General features: G+C 42.9%; 1 protein-coding gene across 1 annotated transcript in view; it reads right to left on the bottom strand.

Moving 5' to 3' along the window:
* Positions 1-16,731, bottom strand: part of LOC142365578 (ADP-ribosylation factor-like protein 15) — a 141,123-nt gene extending 124,392 nt beyond the window's left edge. The window contains exon 1 of the mRNA XM_075446473.1: positions 16,250-16,731. Within this exon, the coding sequence (XP_075302588.1) occupies positions 16,250-16,420 (171 nt within the window). The 5' untranslated portion in view covers positions 16,421-16,731. The remainder of the gene's footprint in view (positions 1-16,249) is intronic.
* Positions 16,732-17,487: the final 756 nt, after the last annotated feature.

Genomic DNA, 17,487 nt, shown 5'->3' with positions numbered 1-17,487 from the left:
ATTGGTAAATAACCTTGTCCCTGTCTGTTATCACTGTTATAATTGTTATGATTTGTACCAGTAGTATCGTAGTAAGAATCATCCAGATTAAAGAAAGATGGACTTTTAATGAAAACCTAGCAGAGCACAGCGATGATGGGACTGGACCTGGTTTTCAACAACCGGCACCCAGCTACTTCATCAAGATCGACGTCTCCAACCTGCAGACTGTGGGCTCGGGCCACACCAGATACATCAGCCGTGAGCTCCAGATGCAGCAAGTGACCGCCCATCACCACACATCACCTCTCCTGCCACGGAAGACCATTACGACAGATGGAGCCCGAAGCCATGGATTAAATGAACTCAATGGACACTTTAGAGTGATGATCCGTAGACTAAGGGAATGATATCTGGAGACAGGAGAAGTGGTGGTGATCAACTGGACAATGGGGGACCTGGGCATGACGTAGATGGTATGGAATAAGGGGTGGATAATGTCCTGGGTTTGGCCAGGACAGGGTTAATTTTCACTGGACTCCAGGAAGGGGCACAGCGGGGGGGGGCTGACCCCACCTGGCCAAACAGAACAGGGTATTCCATACCATGTGCTGTCATGCTGGGTTCCGGTGGGAGGGAGTTGGGCGGCGGGAACTCACTCGCACGTCGGGAGGGCTCAGCAGCAGTTCAGTCCGAGAGAGCGGGTCTGTTTTGCTGGTTTGTTTTGTGTATTCCCCTTTTCTGTATCGTTGTTGTTCCTGTTCCCTTTGTTTGCTGTTCTGTTAAACTGCCCTTATCCTGACCCAGCAGTTTCTGCCTGTTTCTTTCCATTCTCCTCTGCACCCCGGTGGGGGGAGGGGCGGCCACGTTGCGCTTTTGTTGCCTGCTGCAGCCGAAACCAGAATACTACACACAATCCCAGTTTTTGGACTACAGAACATTTAAGAAAAACTTCACTGTCAGAGTGATTTCCAGTCTTTTTGCTCTCTTTTTGCCCTTTTTTTTATAAACAGAAACAAACGTAAATTAATCCAAAGTAAACCAGAGAATTAAAAGCACATTTGCATCATTTAGTATACTTACGATATATATACTACAGTAAGCACAGCTTTCTAAATGCATCATTTATTTCCACAACTCACTGTGCAAATTGAAGCCAAAAGGCTACTAATACTAAAATATCCATTACTCATCATTTTCAGGGAAAAGATGGCAACACTGATGCAATGCTGCTAGCACGCATCACTTCTGTCATACTGAGCATCTGAGAAGCAGAACACTCTACAGAGGGCTTTGTTATCCTTATTGTCTGGGGCTTTTTGTGTTTTCTTTTTTTTAAACTAGTGTTTTCTAATTAGTTCCGTAATTATTTATCATATTCCGCAATCAAGGAAAACCGTTAATTTCTTATTTCCTGAGAAGGGAAAATGTTCTTTTCTAGAATTTTTCTTGCTAATGCATATCAGCCAAGGACCACGCTTCCACTAGGCCTCCTTAGTTTTTCTGCATAGTTCTTACCACTGCAAAAGCTTCTGTCCTTGTTTTGTTATCCAAAAAAACAAGTGACAGGAAAATTACTAGTCTTTTTGCTTATTCCTGGAGTCATATTTGCAGGGTACGGACAGGAAAGAATATGCTACTACCTCCGTGCAAAAAAAATGTTTACTATTATATGCAAACCGTTTAGAAGAAAAAAAAAAAAAAGTCTCAACGCCTAGTATCAGAGAACCTTCCAGAGACTTTGTGTAGGCATACAATCACGCATACTGTTTCCAAAGTTAACTCCTAAATATCTATCAAGGTAGCAAATGTCCCATCATAAAAACTGCTTTACAAGACAAACAAACTTCTGATTATTTTTCCTCTGAAGTTCATGTAGGTTGAACTTTACACCATTATTTCATTAGCATTTTTACCTGGTTAAGAAAACTAAATCAGAAGCAGAAAAGAAGTTAATTATAATATACTGATAAGCTTTGCTATGAGGTATTATATGTTTACAATCTCCACAGCCATGCAAATTCAAAAAGCAATTTACCTATCTGTTCCCAAACTTCCAACTGACACATCTGACTCAAACACTAGAATGGTGGAATCGGCAGAAATAGGCAGTCTGAAAAGACTGGTACTTCTGCCAGAAGATACTAGCTGTGTATTAAGCATCACTTCCTCCATGCACAGGATCAGTGCATCCCCATGAGTAAGAAATCTAGCAAAGGAGGCAGAATACCTGCATGGATGAGCAAGGAGTTTCTAGCAAAATTCAAATGGAAGAGAAATGTCTATGGAATGTGGAAAGAGGGACAGGCCACTTGGGAAGAGTACAGGAATGCGGTCAGAGCATGCAGGGATGCAATGAAGAAGGCTAAGGTCCATCTGGAATTAAAACTGGCAAGGGATGTCAAAGACAACAAGAAGGGCTTCTTCAACTACATCAGCAGCAAAAGGAAGGCTAGGGACAATGTGGGGCTGCTGTCGAATGAGATGGGTGTCCTGGTGACGGAGGATGGAGAGAAGGCAGAGTTACTGAATGCCTTCTTTGCTTCAGTCTTCAGTGCCAAGGCAGGCCCTCAGGAATCCCAGGCCCTGGAGGTAAGAGAGGAAGCCTGCAGAAAGGATGACCTTCCCTTGGTTGAGGAGGATCGGGTTAGAGATCATTTAAGCAAACTGGACACCCACAAATCCATGGGCCCCCTGATGGAATGCACCCATGAGTGCTGAGGGAGCTGGCATATGCCATTGCTGAGCCACACTCCATCACCTTTGAGAAGTCCTGGAGGACAGGAGAAGTGCCTGAGGACTGGAAGAAAGCCAGTGTCACTCCAATCTTCAAAAAAGGGCAAGAAGAAGGACCCAGGGAACTACAGGCCGGTCAGCCTCACCTCCATCCCGGGAAAGGTGATGGAGCAGCTCATTCTGGAGGTCATCATCAAGCAAGTGCCAGGAAAAGAAGGTTATCGGGAGTAGTCAGCATGGATTCACCAAGGGGAAATCATGCTTGACCAGTATAATTGATAGCCTTCTCCGATGACATGACTGCCCGGGTAGATGAGGGGAGAGCAGTGGATGTTGTCTACCTCGACTTCAGCAAGGCTTTCGACACTGTCTCCCATAACATCCTCACAGGCAAGCTCAGGAAGTGTGGGCTAGAGGAGTGGACAGTGAGGTGGATTGAGAACTGGCTGAATGACAGAACTCAGAGGGTTGTCATCAGCGGCACTGAGTCTAGTTGGAGGCTTTTAACTAGTGGTGTCCCCCAGGGGTCAGTACTGGGCCCAGTCTTGTTTAACTTCTTCATCAATGACCTGAATGAGGAGTTAGAGTGTACCCTCAGCAAGTTTGCTGATGACACAAAACTGGGAGGAGTGGCTGATACACCAGAAGGCTGGACAGGCTGGAGAGTTGGGCAGAGAGGAACCTGATGAAGTTCAACAAGGGTCCCGCACCTGGGAAGGAATAACCCCATGCATCAGTACAGGCTTGGAGCTCACCTGTGGAGAGGGACCTGGGAGCCCTGGTGGATGACAGGTTAACCCTGAGCCAGCAGTGTGCCCTGGCTGCCAAGAAGGCCAATGGGATCTAGAGGTGCATTGAGGAGTGTGGTCAGCAGGTCGAGGGAGGTTCTCCTTCCCCTCTACACTGACCTAGTGAGGCCCCATATGGAGTACTGCATCCAGTTCTGGGCTCCCCACTTCAAGAAAGATGAGGAGCTACTGGAGAGAGTCCAGCAGAGGGCTACAAAGATGATGAGAGGACTGGAGCATCTCTCCTATGAGGAAAGGCTGAGGGAGCTGGGCTTGTTTGGCCTGAAGAAGGCTGAGAGGGGATCTTATAAACCAAAGCAAGTCTTGGTCCTCCGTGGATAATTGATATAGCTGTAGGCTAAGAGACACCTAAATAATTCTACTCCCGACAGCTCGGCCTTGGGAGGGCAGATGCACCAAGCTACAGAGATAAAGAGGCACCAAGAGGGCAACAAGACCAGAGCAAAGCCACCTTGAAGGACACTGTATATATGATCTTAAAACTGAGTTTGCACAGAAACAAAGGTCAACCAGTGGACACTGTGATGAAGAGCTCGAGCCTTCATCTGAAGACCCCTGACGACCACCCGGAGACACCAATAGACACATGTGAAATATATTAACATGTTCTAACTAGTTCTCCGAGAAGTCATGAATATGCTAAGAATTTCTCATAAATATAATGAATATGTACATTGTGATTGTATTTAAGCTGGAATGAAAAGGGTGTTTGGTGCGCACGTTTGGAGGAGAGATCCCCCCATGTGCCCAGCGCCGTAATAAAGGATACCGGCATAACAGTATACATAGTACTGTTAGGTTATTACCGGATCTTTAAATCAATTGGTACCCCAGATGGGACCTACTCTTTTTGGCTGTGGGACCTGGTAAGAACAGTAACACCTTGGGTGCCCTCGGGAGCTTTTCCCCCCCCCCCCACAGGGGCTCCTCACCTTATCTGGATCACCATGAGAACAGACAAGGACCATCCATGAGTAGAGGTATTCTTTTACTACTACTGGGATTGATCAAAGGTTAGGGACTCCCATAAGTTGTCATCTTATTACACAGGGAGAGTATACTGGGCTGCTGCTGCTCTCTCTCACTCATTTCAGTTGCTTGCTTGGCTTTGGAATAAAATGGAACTAGATTGAAGGAAAAGTCCTACTGATTTCTTTGCCGCGTTCCTATACAGTTTTTATATTAACCACCTCTTCTTTTCTACTCCCCCCTTAGATTGGGTCTACACTTCTAAATAATCTCATTTGGTTTAAATCCCCAAAAGGGACATCACATTTCTTTCTGCACTCTTGCAAAGATCTGTGTTTTTTCCTAGCTCATGACAACAAAGCTTTATCCTCTTAGTCATGGTAGCTGAAGGCAGCACAGGCTCTTTTACCATGGTATCTATATGAACCCTTCCTCCATCTCATAATCTGTACAAGTCTGAAAAACAGGAAGCATATTTAATGCAGTAGTACAGCTGAAGTAATGGGTGCTCAAGAGTGTAACTGATAAGCAGCTTGATAACAGATTATCAATTGAGATGTCTGTACTCCAAAGAACTAGGAGCCTTTGTAAGATGCTTACGGCACTGTACAATGAGGATGTGCAGAACAGGAAGTGTCCAGATAATACAGTACAAACTGAACACATGGTGGTGGTAAGGACAGGTATTTGAGAGATTGCTTAGATTTTGCATAAAAATCAATTAACAAAAAATCTATTAATCTGCAAAACAGCATGCAGTAGAAAGCACACGATACAAGGAATTAAAGGGGAAATATGAATTGGAGTTATGCTTCTTGACATCAGTAGGGAGCACCATACTCGCTAACTGCCAGACCGCTTGCATACTTGAGCAACAAATCCAGTGACAAAGTTACATGACTGAGCATGAGCAGGGCATAGTACAGAGAGAGGAACTATCACACTGGATTTCTGCATAGCTCTCACTTCAGCAGGCCTCTCCCTTTAACTGATACCAAAGCTGTCCATATCCACTCTCCAGTCAGACTATCTGAAACTCACCTTTCCAATGACAGGCATTTCTGTATAATTAAGTACTCCAGTCACTCAGCATTTTCCTAAAGCAACTATTTTAACATTCACATGCACTTCATATAGGACACATGCCCTCCCTCTACACTGTGGCCACAACCGTGCATCTCTGGATGCTCTAAAAGCCTACTCATCCTCCTCCTCACTTTCCTCACTTGTAGTCCAAGCAGTCAATGAAATAGGTTCCTCTCAGCATTTTCATAAATTAAAGCTAGCTCTTTTTATTTTGTGATTTAAAACGTTTGATAAAATTAAAAATTATACTGCCCAAAAGGTCACAATGAGATATCCAACTACCACTATAACTGCAGCTACCACAACTTAGCAGCCAACTGCAGTATACACACCACAGTTACCTATTTTAAACTAAACCAGAACATATTATTGTCAGAGGGTGTATTCTACTATACATTATACCTGCTTATAGCATATTCTGCAACACACACAAATTTATGCTTGGACATCCCCTCAAATCGATTTGGACAGCTTAATATAGCCTTCTAGAGAATGGCAAAAGGTTTGCATACTTCGCAGGCATTAAAACCTCATACTGTAACCCTCTCCGATCCCTCAAGATAAGCATACTCTTATCACATAGGAATTTGGAAAGTCTTGCTAAGGAACTTAAATACCGAAGGAAAACATGCTTTTGACTTTACAAGTAGCAGTTTCCTCCATGAGGTTTTTGTCCATATTGCCAAATCTGTTATTTTCTACCATTTAGAAAATAGTCTTTTAGATGTTGAAAACAGAACACAGGCAAACCTCATGAGAAAAAAAACTCATGCAGATATTAAACCCTAGCTGGAACCAAATTCTAGGAACAACAGCAAATCTTAAGCTTTGTGATTCTATCCCCAAGCAAGACTTAGTGGTGGTATATATTCCTCACAGTTTTTCAAGAGTCACCTACCCTTTTGACTGTACAGCCTAATAAAATGGAAAATGTAACGTGCCTTCCTCCTGAAATTAACAACAGGGGGAGCAGGACTCCCACTCTGAAAGCTCCAGGATATGAAGCATGGTTGGAGCAACAGTGTCTTATACATTCAGTAAGCAGGGCTTACTCAATGAATGTCTACAAAACATCCCATTCATCTAACTGTTCTCATCATTAACTGGAACAATTGGGAACAGCAACTGTGAGAAAGACGAAATTAAAATATCTTAATGTATTTGGGACATATGTTTGAAGTAAGCAACATATTTCTTTTATATAACTTAAGTTAAACCTCCCGAACCTCAATTAACAGCATTTAGAAAATATTACGGTACTTCAGACAAAGCTTACAACAATATATGCATTTAGCTAACATGTTTCGATATATGACATTACTCAAACATCATGGATATTTAAAACCAAAGGTATACAAGCCCTTCAGTAATTATATTAGGCCAGAATTCTCAGCAAATGATACACATGAATTCTAAATTTTCTTGCCTTAAGAGGTTGGTGGAATTTCTTTACCTCTTTAATTAAAGCGGAGAATACTTTTTCTGTCCTGGTGTTAGTAAATCTTTGACAGGATGATATCATGCTGTAGTCTGTTTATGTAAACTAATATGACAAATCTCTTTTGCTAACTGCATTACTTAATCCTGATCCAAAAAAAAAAGCCTAAGTAACTTTTCACTAAAATTGCATTAACACTAACAAAAGTTACTGTTAGAACACTGCCTTGCCCTGTAAATACGAATTCTACAAGCAGCAAATGAGAGCTGGATACATTCAAAAAGAGTCTAAAGAACTTAAAAACATGTTTTGGTTTGGCCTGGGTAAATGCCAGGTGCCCACCAAAACCGCTCTGTCGCTCCCCCTCCTCAGCTGGACAGGGTAGAGGAAATATGATGAAAGGCTCATGGGTCAAGATAAGGACAGGGAGGGATCATTCACCAATTACTGTCACGGACAAAACAGACTAAACTTGGGGAGAAAAGGGAGTTTAATTCATCACCAATCAAATCAGACTGGGATAGTGAGAAATAAATCCAGATCTTAAAACACCTTCCCCCCACCTCTCCCTTCTTCCCAGGCTCAACTTCACTCCCGTCATCGTTGTTGTTGTTGTTGTCCTCCTCCTCCCTCCCTCCCCTCACCCCCCCACCCCCTTAATTAATTAATTTATCCTAATTAATCCTGGAATTAAAGTTCCCTAATGTTTAACCCGATTCTGTTGCAGTTTAAGCCCCTACTTAAACACAGGATGATATATACAGCAATTTGTATTTTCAGTATCCCAATAGATTCTATGTTGATGGCAGACCCAACTCTATATACAAAGTAAAAGATTATTTTTGGTTGCAAGGGAAGTAAATGTGCAGCAGTAGCATACCATTACAATTTCTCAATGTATCTAGTTTGCTTTTATTCTAGACAAAGAAGTGCAGCATTATCAATTGCTTTAGTTTTTAAAATTTTTGTTCAGTACTTCCAAGCTTTACATTCATGGGAGAAATAAGCTGCAGTTCAAATTCCCCAGCAAGTGCCTGTGGACCTTGACTTCAGTAGAACAGAGCGAGCTACATCACAGTTACCTTACCTATCTGTTGCAGAGTTTGCTACTCTTAAAGTTTTGAAATCAACAAGTTATTACAGGCCATGAATTCTAAAATTCTCCCCTTCATTGCAGGAGAATCAAAATTCTCCTACTATCACATACAGTACCAGTGAATGTTTCCCCTATACATTTACCAATTAAATATTAAGGTAATCCCTTCCCCAAGCCTCCAAGATAATGCTTGTGATATGCAGTCTACATCATTAAAAAGATCATTAACTCCAATGTTGTTAGTTTTTCTCCTATGCTCACACACCCCCAAAAAATCTACATTCCCAATATTACTTCAGTTTAATCACTGGAAAAGTGTCAGGAATTTATTTAAATAATTAGATGTTTAATGATACTATCCTACAGACTACCACTCTGATCACAGAATTACAATATAAGTGATAATCTTCTGGTGCAATGGGGAATTTATTCTTGATACTTGTAATCTTTTATTACTTTGGTTTTGCAACACACAATTGGGCAACAAAATTGTTGGAGAACTTGCATTTATTTACTTACAGTTTATTGTTGCTTTCTGAAAGGATTTTACATGGTAAGCATTGAAGTAAAAGAAAAAGACAACATAAAAATATACCTACAAGTATTACAAAGACAGATACAACTCTGCAAAGACTTATTCTTAACAGAAGTCACTTAACATGTCTAAAGTGAGAAAAGGAATCTTCAGGTCAAGCACATCAAAAAACATAAGCATGCATCTCTGCCAATATGCACCCTTCTGCTTAAGCAAAAGGTCATGTCACAAACAATAAATAATTTCTCCAGCTGGAAACTAAATTCATAACTAACATACATATTTGCCTAAAACTTTTATTTTAATCATATGTTGTAAATACATGACAATGACAACTTAGAAAGATGCCTGCCTTGCAGCTGTGCAACCTTTCATTCACCACAAGCATTTGTTCTGCTTTTTTCAAGCATTCAGCTATCAGTACAAAATGTCAGCATTTGGTGTTTAAAACAAAAAAAACTCATACAGCTCTGATGCAGGCACACATTAGTCTGCAATTGCACAAATTCATTGCTTTAATATCTATATCTTCACCAAATACAAAATTAAGTTCCTACCCATATTTACAAGAGAGCAAATTTTGAAGAGACTAATTAGAGCATATCCTCATTCTGCCAACCAACCAACTCACCTTGACCACAGCTTGCTTTGCCAGAATCCTAAATAAATTACAGCACTAAGTATAGTTCCAAGACCACAAAACCAGAAAGCAATATGAGAAAAGGAAGTTGTTGGGTTTTTTTCTGGTGATATGTTGCTTTATTAAAAGAAAGATTAAGATGTCCACCTGCTCATTTATAAAGAAGTGGTCCATCCCAATAATCATTTGGAATTATTGGACCTTCCATGTAAAAAGCTTTTCCCCCTCCACTCTTGTCTCTGCATCACATTTCTTATGCACAGAAAAGTTAGCAATACAAGTGCAAACAATATGCAGATTTTAAGGTACCTATATGTAAGGAGCATGAAAGAAATTCTCTTACGTGTTTTAAAGAATGCGCAGGTACCCAAAAGCACACACTACTACAGTACAGGTGGCAGGAACTCTGACAAGAAATGCTGTTTGCTAAGCTTGTGCACTGAACAAGTAGTAACCTGAAAGCTCCTCTTTCTACACAAGATGTCAAAGCCCTTGAGCAAATTCCATTCATAACTTTTCTAATTTGATCTTCCAAAATTCTTAACACAGTTCTTTGGGATAAAAGACACAGAAAATATTTTCATATTCTCCTTTAATGCTGAATAATTACATTTTTAAAATAGCAACCTTCTTGTACATAGTCATTAGAAAAATAAATCTGAGTTTAGAGACTACAAGAAACCTGATGTTGATGGAAAGCAAATGACATGTGAACAGAAAAAAAGGATTGGATCCAAGAACTCTCTTGTCATCATCAAGTGGATGCACCAGAGAACAATGCTCTCACCTATTTTAGGCAATATTTTCACTAGAACAGTTTTCCATGACCATTTCCAGGACTGCAATGATTCAGACAGTGAAAGTTGCAGATCAGCCAACAGAAAATGAATAGCTGAAAAAACAGCATAGAAAACTCAGGAATTCTCAATCTTTTTTCCAGTCTTGCTGAAACCTGAAATTATTCAGGTTTCTAGGCAAGAATAAAGTACGAAGACAAGAGATCATTTACTGTAGAGTGGATCATCACTCTATACAGTCTGTCAATTCAGTTTCAGGTTCACTCAGTGCTGTGGGCCTTACATAAAAAGTCATAAATTGGTTAGGATACAAATGTTGGAAGGCCAATAGCCTCTGCTCAAATGCAAGGCAGCACCTCCAAGCAGAAGGAATCCTTTAACTACGTCCCTGGAGCAGATTAAGTAGCTTCATAAATCCCTCTGAATAAAGTCTCACCTCCTGTGCAGTCAATACAGTTCTGCTTACACTGGGGAACGTTCCCAAGCATCATCCAGAATATCTCAATTTTCTAACAGCAATTTCCTGTTCTGGAACTAGATCTAGCTGTCCCCTCAATGAGTGAGGATGGAGATGTTTAGCACACAGTATAAGCACCAGGACATACAGGGGACCATGTTTCATAGATACATCCTCAGGTTCCAGCAATCACAACTTCAGGATCTCCACGAGCCTACCATCACATCTTCACATCATGTTTAATACCTCCCCAATGTACAATTCATAGTCTACTCATTTTGACCTCCCTAACATTACTACAGAAGTGAGACCGAGAATTCAACTATACTCCCGGGGAAAAAGCAATTCCTGGATTACAACCGTCATCAAGTTCCTCTGTCGGGAGAAATGACTTATTCACCCTCTCTTTATGATTTCAAAGATGTCTATAATATTGCCTCCTCACATCATTCAGCTGTCTCTTCTTCAGACTCAAGGGCTATAACTATTTAATCCCTCCTTTTATGGAAGCAATTGTTTTCTCTCGATTACCCTGTCATCCTTCTCTATATCTTCTTTGATTTTACAATACTCTTTCTGAGATGATGCAACCAGAAATGTAGCATTTAAGACAACAGCAAACCTTGCATTTAAGGAGTGTAAAAATGAGATTTTTCCTTAATACTCTAAACTTGTTGACAGCTGTCAGGATTGAGATGACATTTTAAAAGAAGATCCTCTTTCCCTTTCCTGAGCACTGACAGTATTTTAGAGCCTGTAATCGATGGCCTTGCTGGACTTGTCCAATGCAAGACAAAAGACAAAGGGACTGAGGTTGTCAAGAGCCGAAGAGCTAACAAAGGAAGTAAATAACTGGTGCTTATCTTATCAGACAAAAGTAAGGGGGGATAGCCCATCACTGTAAAATCAGTGATCTGTGGGGCGCCGCGGAGGCTACGCAGCCAGAGATTGCTTCAGAGATTGCTTTGGATAAAGCACAGATGGCCCCCGAATGCACATACCAAGATGCCCGCTCCGAAGGCGTGTCACACTGCTGAGTCCCGCTTCTGACGACATGACATTCCATGCCAAGAGCCAATCGATACACAATAACTGACTTAGTCCCACCTCGCAAAAAGATTTCCAAACATATAAAAATTGGCACTTGAAAACTCTCTTTGGGAGGAGGAGCCAAGCGAGAACTTCACCTGACGGACGGGTCGACGGGCCTGAACCTCTCTTCCCCCCCCAAGAAGGGACGCCTTTTTGGTAAGAGTCACGCCTCTGACTTTGTCAGACGTACCCCCGGGAACACATGGTTAACTAAAGCGCTAAACTATTACTTTGAGCTCAACTTTTGTAGACAGTGAATTTATCAACGGCAATTCCGAATCTGTGATAACTGTCGCTTGAATAAATTACCTATTGTTTCAACTTTGTGAAACTGTTTCAGTGAAAGTCCTTGGAAGGGCTCTGGCAGGCTAGTTGAATATCAGACTCCCCTTACCCCCCCCCCCCCTTTAACGCGACAGAGCCTATCCATGCATCTGTACTGTCAGGTGACTTCTACTATAAATATACATAACTTCACATTTATCAACACTGAATTTCATCTGCCATTTTATTACTAATATCAAAAGGGGTAGTACGATTTCCACACATCCCATCCCCCCCCCCCCCCGGTTCAATACACACTCTTAATATTTGTCTCTGCATCAGCCTACCCAAAGCACATGCAGTTTATACAACTAAACACAAACATGAAATTCCCTTGTAATCTCTGCATTCTCTTCTCCCTCTTATCCACTGCCAGAGTAGCACTATCAATGCTCATTTATGAAACTTATTAACAGTTTACAGAATAATTACTTCATCTTTAATTGCTTCAAAGTTTTTCATCTCCATTAGAGGCATTCCTTTGTGTTCACAAGGAAGCTGTATCAAGTTTCAGTGTTTGTAACGGCCACTTTTGAATCAAAAGTTTACATGGGGCATTCAGTAACGCTTCCTGTTTCAGGATGAGCTAATACAACTTTAATAATCTTCTGCAGCGGAATTCTGCACTACTGCTCACTGACCTATCTTCAGCCAGGTGACTTCCAGTGAGTTAAATGACCGATATTTTTATTGCCCTTTCTACATCGCTAATAACATCTTTAATTCAGCAAAAACTGTGCAATACTGACTAGGTAGATTCTACCATGGAGGAAGATATGTTTTCTGCCACTCTGCTCTCATGAGACCTCACCTGGAGTACTGCATCCAGATCTGGAGCCCTCAGCACAGGAAAAACATGGACCCATTGGAACGAGTCCAGAGAAGGGCCACAAAGATGATCCAAGGGATGGAATACCTTGTGGAGGATGAAGCATTAAAGAACTGGGGACACGTGAGCAATCCAGCATTTTCTCTATGAAGCCATGAAGCCTTAGCATAAGGCCGCAGAGCCTTAGCATAAGGCCGCAAGGGCATCTAGAGGACAAACGGTGGTATAAACAAAGGAATGAATGCAAAGAAAAATGAGTCCAGAATACTGAAGCGGAACCTGCTACCTGGCAAGAAAGCCACGAGCACAGCGCGTGAACAAGTAATGCACACCAATCATAATCGGGTTGCTATGTGATTTGATTATTGCCAATGGGAGATCGCCGCGTATGTAATGGGGAATATAAATGTGAGCTATCTGGGGCTAGTAAACGGCTTGTACCTGATCACATTGATCGTCGTGTCGAGTCCGGTTCATCCTCCTCAACAATACCTCTCCTACGTGGACAAGCTGAGGGAGCTGGGGCTGTTCAGCCTGCAGAATAGAAGGCCTTATAGCAGCCTTCCAGTACCTGAAGGGGGCCTACAAGAAGGATGGAGAGGGACTTTTTACAAGGGCATGTAGTGATAGGACAAGGGGTAATGGCTTCAAACTGAAAGAGGGTAGGTTTAGATTAAAGAAATTCTTTACTGTGAGATTGGTGAGTCACTGGAACAGGTTGCCCAGAGAAGTTGTGGCTGCCCCCTCCCTGGAAGTGTTCAAGGCCAGGTTGGACGGGGCTTTGAGCAACCTGGTATAGTGGAAGGTGTCCCTGCCCATGTCGGGGGATGGAGGGGGGGGGGGGGGGGGGGGAACTAGATGATATTTAAAGGTCCCTTCCAACCCAAACCATTCTGTGATCTGATCCAAACACTAATGCAGTTGCATGCACCCTGTACATTAGTTGCCTTCTTTCCCACATTCAGCTATATCTTTAACTTGAAAGAACTGTCAAACTCCTCATCCTTGTGTCTAATCAGCTTCCCAAACAGAAAGAGGGATAATATCTTAAGACACAAGCCATTGTGCTCTACAGAGGGTATAAAATGTCAAGGATGTTATATCCCATAGATGAGTCAACAAACAGCCCAATAATCCTTGGAGTTACGTGAGAAAAGACAAAATTCATATGATGGCAGGGATGTTGTACTGGTTTTGCTGGGATAGAGTTAACTTCCCTCCCAGTAGCTGCTGTGTTTTGGATTTAGTACAAGAATGTTGATAACACTGATTTTTTAGTTATTGCTATCAAGGACTTTTTCCAGTTTCTCATATTCAGCTAATGAGCAGGTGTGCAGGAGCTTGGAGGGAACACAGCCAGACAGCTAGCCCAAGCTGGTCAACGGAAATATTCCATACCATAAATGTCATGCTCAGTTTATGAATGGGGGTTGACTGGGGGATCAGGAAGCTCTCTGCTTTTCTCAGTTCCCCGAGTTCAAATCCTCTCTTATCCAGGAGTTCAAACTTTTTTAGCAATTTCATGATTTTGGGGTTCCACAATCCATCGCTGCTCAGGGACTGGCTGTGGATCAGTTGTCAGGTGGTGAGAAAAATCATATTGTATATAGCTTGTTTTGCATACTCATTATTATTAGCAGTAGTATTACTAGTATTTCCTTTGTTGCCTTGTTAAACTGTCTTTATCTCAAGCCAGGAGTTTTACCTTTTGTCCATTTCTCCTCCCCATCCCGGAGGGGGGTGGGGGGGTGAGCAAGCAGCTGTCTAGTGCCTAGTTGCCAGCTACTGGCTTAAACTATGATAGACATTTAGCAAATAGTAAGAGGGCAAGGCTACATAGACCTTTGTTGCTCATGTTGCAGGTGATATATCAAACACCTGTATGTGCCTCAGAGGAAAAACCCAGTGTTCGTAGCACATACCTTTCCCTATCTTTCCTGATTCAAAGAACAGCAGCTACTGGTTTACAAAGTTTCAGTGAAGGAAAACTAAAGCCTTCAAACAGATGCTTCCATAACGCCATTTGTAATAAAAAGAACGTTTTTCCGTGGCCTGCAGATACCAAACAATGTAACAGCAATGGAAAGACAGGATCTGAAGTAGATCAGAACCATTAAGTGATCATGATCTATCCAGTATTACGACTCCAAATCAAACCTGTCCAATTAAATAAAAGGGAATGTCTTAAAGGTAGGCTATCCAGGAAATGAAAGTTGCTCAAACCTTTTTTTTCTTTTACTATCACCTATTATTTTTATGAAGGCCACAGTTTGGTATAAGCAGCTTTCCCCAATCAAAAAAGACTTCGCCTAAACTCTTAACTATCCAGAACTTGAGGTCAAGACAAAACCAGTAAACTCTGAAGTCACTTTAATGTCAATTCATTGAAAATTTAGTTCAATTGTTCAAAAACTACCCAAATTTTAGCTTCTGTGTAGACATGCACAGAAGTAAAATAGTTCATAACAGGTAACAAATGTACAAACAACTAAAAAACCCAACTTTTATAAAAAAGGTTTTTGTTAAAAAAAAACAACCCTAAGCAAAACAAATTTAAGCTATACAGACACAAGAATAATATTTAAGTAAAATATTTAATATATTTCTGATTTAGTTAATTTCATCAACAGAGAAGGAAAAGACATCCACAGCACACAGCTCTTAATACATTGAGCCTTCAAAACAATCCAGTAAAAAGAGCATCTCCAGAGATTTTGTTGACTGGTTGATGAACCTCTCTTGAAAGCCTACACCCATGTGCATATCACGTGAAGACAACACAAAGTCTGAGTCAAGTTTCTGACTCCAAATACTTCTTGACTGGTCCCACCAAACATCAGTAGCGAACAAGGGTGGCCAGAAGAGACCTACTTATTGCCCTAGCTGACTCTTTACAGAACTTCACAACAAAGGAGGGGACACAGCTTATAGGCTAGCCCTCAAAGCAACAAAACCTGAATCACAGGATATGCCCATCACACTCTCCTGCTGTTCTATTGAAAAAAAACAGGTAAGCAGGCACCTACTAAAAAACGGTCATCAGCTCATTACCTAGCCCTGCCACAGAGCTTACTTGCTGAGTGTACATTGGCAAGTCTGAACACCAACTACAACCCCAGCCTAAAGTGCACGCCTGCAATACAATCTCTCGCAGACAAATAAAGCCAATATTCATTAAAGAGCAATAAACACTACTCTTGAATACCAGGGTGCCTGGGCACAGGGCTGATCCCGCCCAAGGTGACAATTTAATTTATTCAAGCATACCCTATACTCACGCATTTAGGAAAAAAAAAAAACGACCCGGGTCAAGGCTTTAGCAATCTAATAGCAGCCAAAGGAGCAGGGCCACCACATGCTTCAGCGAAACCAAGCCAGTTTACCACCGTTTAACAGCCCCGCGGGACGGGAGAAGGCAATGTGGCTGTCCCTCGGGGCGCAGTACCCGCCCAGGGCCCCTACCTGCGCCCCCAACAGGCACCCACGGCCCCAGCAGCACCGCGCTCCCGCCGTCGCTCGTCTGCCCGCACTCGCCGAAGACGCCACCTCAGCTGCAGCGCGCTTGGTAAGATGTCCGATGGGCCGGCGGCGGGGGGCGCCCCGCTCCCGCCAGGAACCTACCAGGTAATCCATGTACCGGGCGGCGCTGGGCGCCGCGTTACCGAGGAAGTCTCTGGGGCCACGGGCGTCCGCCTAGCTGACAGCGGCGCTAGGCCACCGGGCGCCCTACCGCGAGGGGGAGCGGCGCTTCCTGCCGCCGCCCCGCCGGTCTCGGTGGCACAGGAAGCCGAGCTGAGCTCAGTTGCCGCCGCAAGGTGCAAGGGCTGGAGGAGACTCAGCACTATCAGAGTCGCCCACTGCTACTGTTGCCCTCACCGTAACAGCCTTGCGCATACAGGAATAGAGGAAAGGAGCAGACAACAGGCGCGCGACTGCCATACAGCCAACCCCCAACCCTATCAGGTGATCGCACACGTGGGGCGCGAGGATGACACTCTTAAAGGCGTATACGCCCAGTGGAGAGCAGAGAAATTTTGGCAGTATGGGTGAGGGGATACTTTTATTGGCTTCCTGCAGGGGTGGCTGGGCTGCCTGAGAGGGTTAGTCTCTAGTTGCTGTTCCTGTGTCCTGTTTGAGGTGTTACCCACCCCAGAGATTCTGCCTGAATTAGAGAAAGCTGGGCAGGTGTGAATTGCTGCTATGTGCCAATTTTACTTTTCTCTGTGCAAAGCTATGGGTTCTCTGATAGAGCAGATGAATACTGAGGAGGCCATGAGCAGCTGGCTGTGGGCTCTGTGGTGCACGACAGCTCTATCCTGGGTGTCCCGTTTCCCCACATAATGTGGGAGAAGACTTATTTGCTTCAAAAGGGAAATCACAAAGGCCTGTGAAGGTAAATGCTGAATCCCTAGCTATTAAAAACTGAAACATGCTCCAGAGAAAGTGAGTCCATAGAGAGAACAAGCAGCTGTAGTCATCTGGGTGTTTAGCTGGTGTTTTGACATGGGGGAAACTGGCAAGGTTCAACCGGAAGTTGCCCTGTTTATTACATGGGGATTAGCAGGGAAGGAGACTGGGGCTTCCACCTAGAGTCTGTTGCCCGGTCATTAGGACTTTACTGTGGCAGGTGAGATGAGAGTTTGAACCACTTCACACGGAGGAGTTTCTGCTGTGGATAGAGGAGCAGGTGTGAATGCACA

The sequence above is a fragment of the Opisthocomus hoazin genome, chromosome W, assembly GCF_030867145.1.
Source record: "Opisthocomus hoazin isolate bOpiHoa1 chromosome W, bOpiHoa1.hap1, whole genome shotgun sequence".
NCBI lineage: Eukaryota > Metazoa > Chordata > Aves > Opisthocomiformes > Opisthocomidae > Opisthocomus > Opisthocomus hoazin.
The sequence above is the reverse complement of the archived record's forward strand: the minus strand, read 5'-3'. Positions and strand labels throughout refer to the sequence as shown.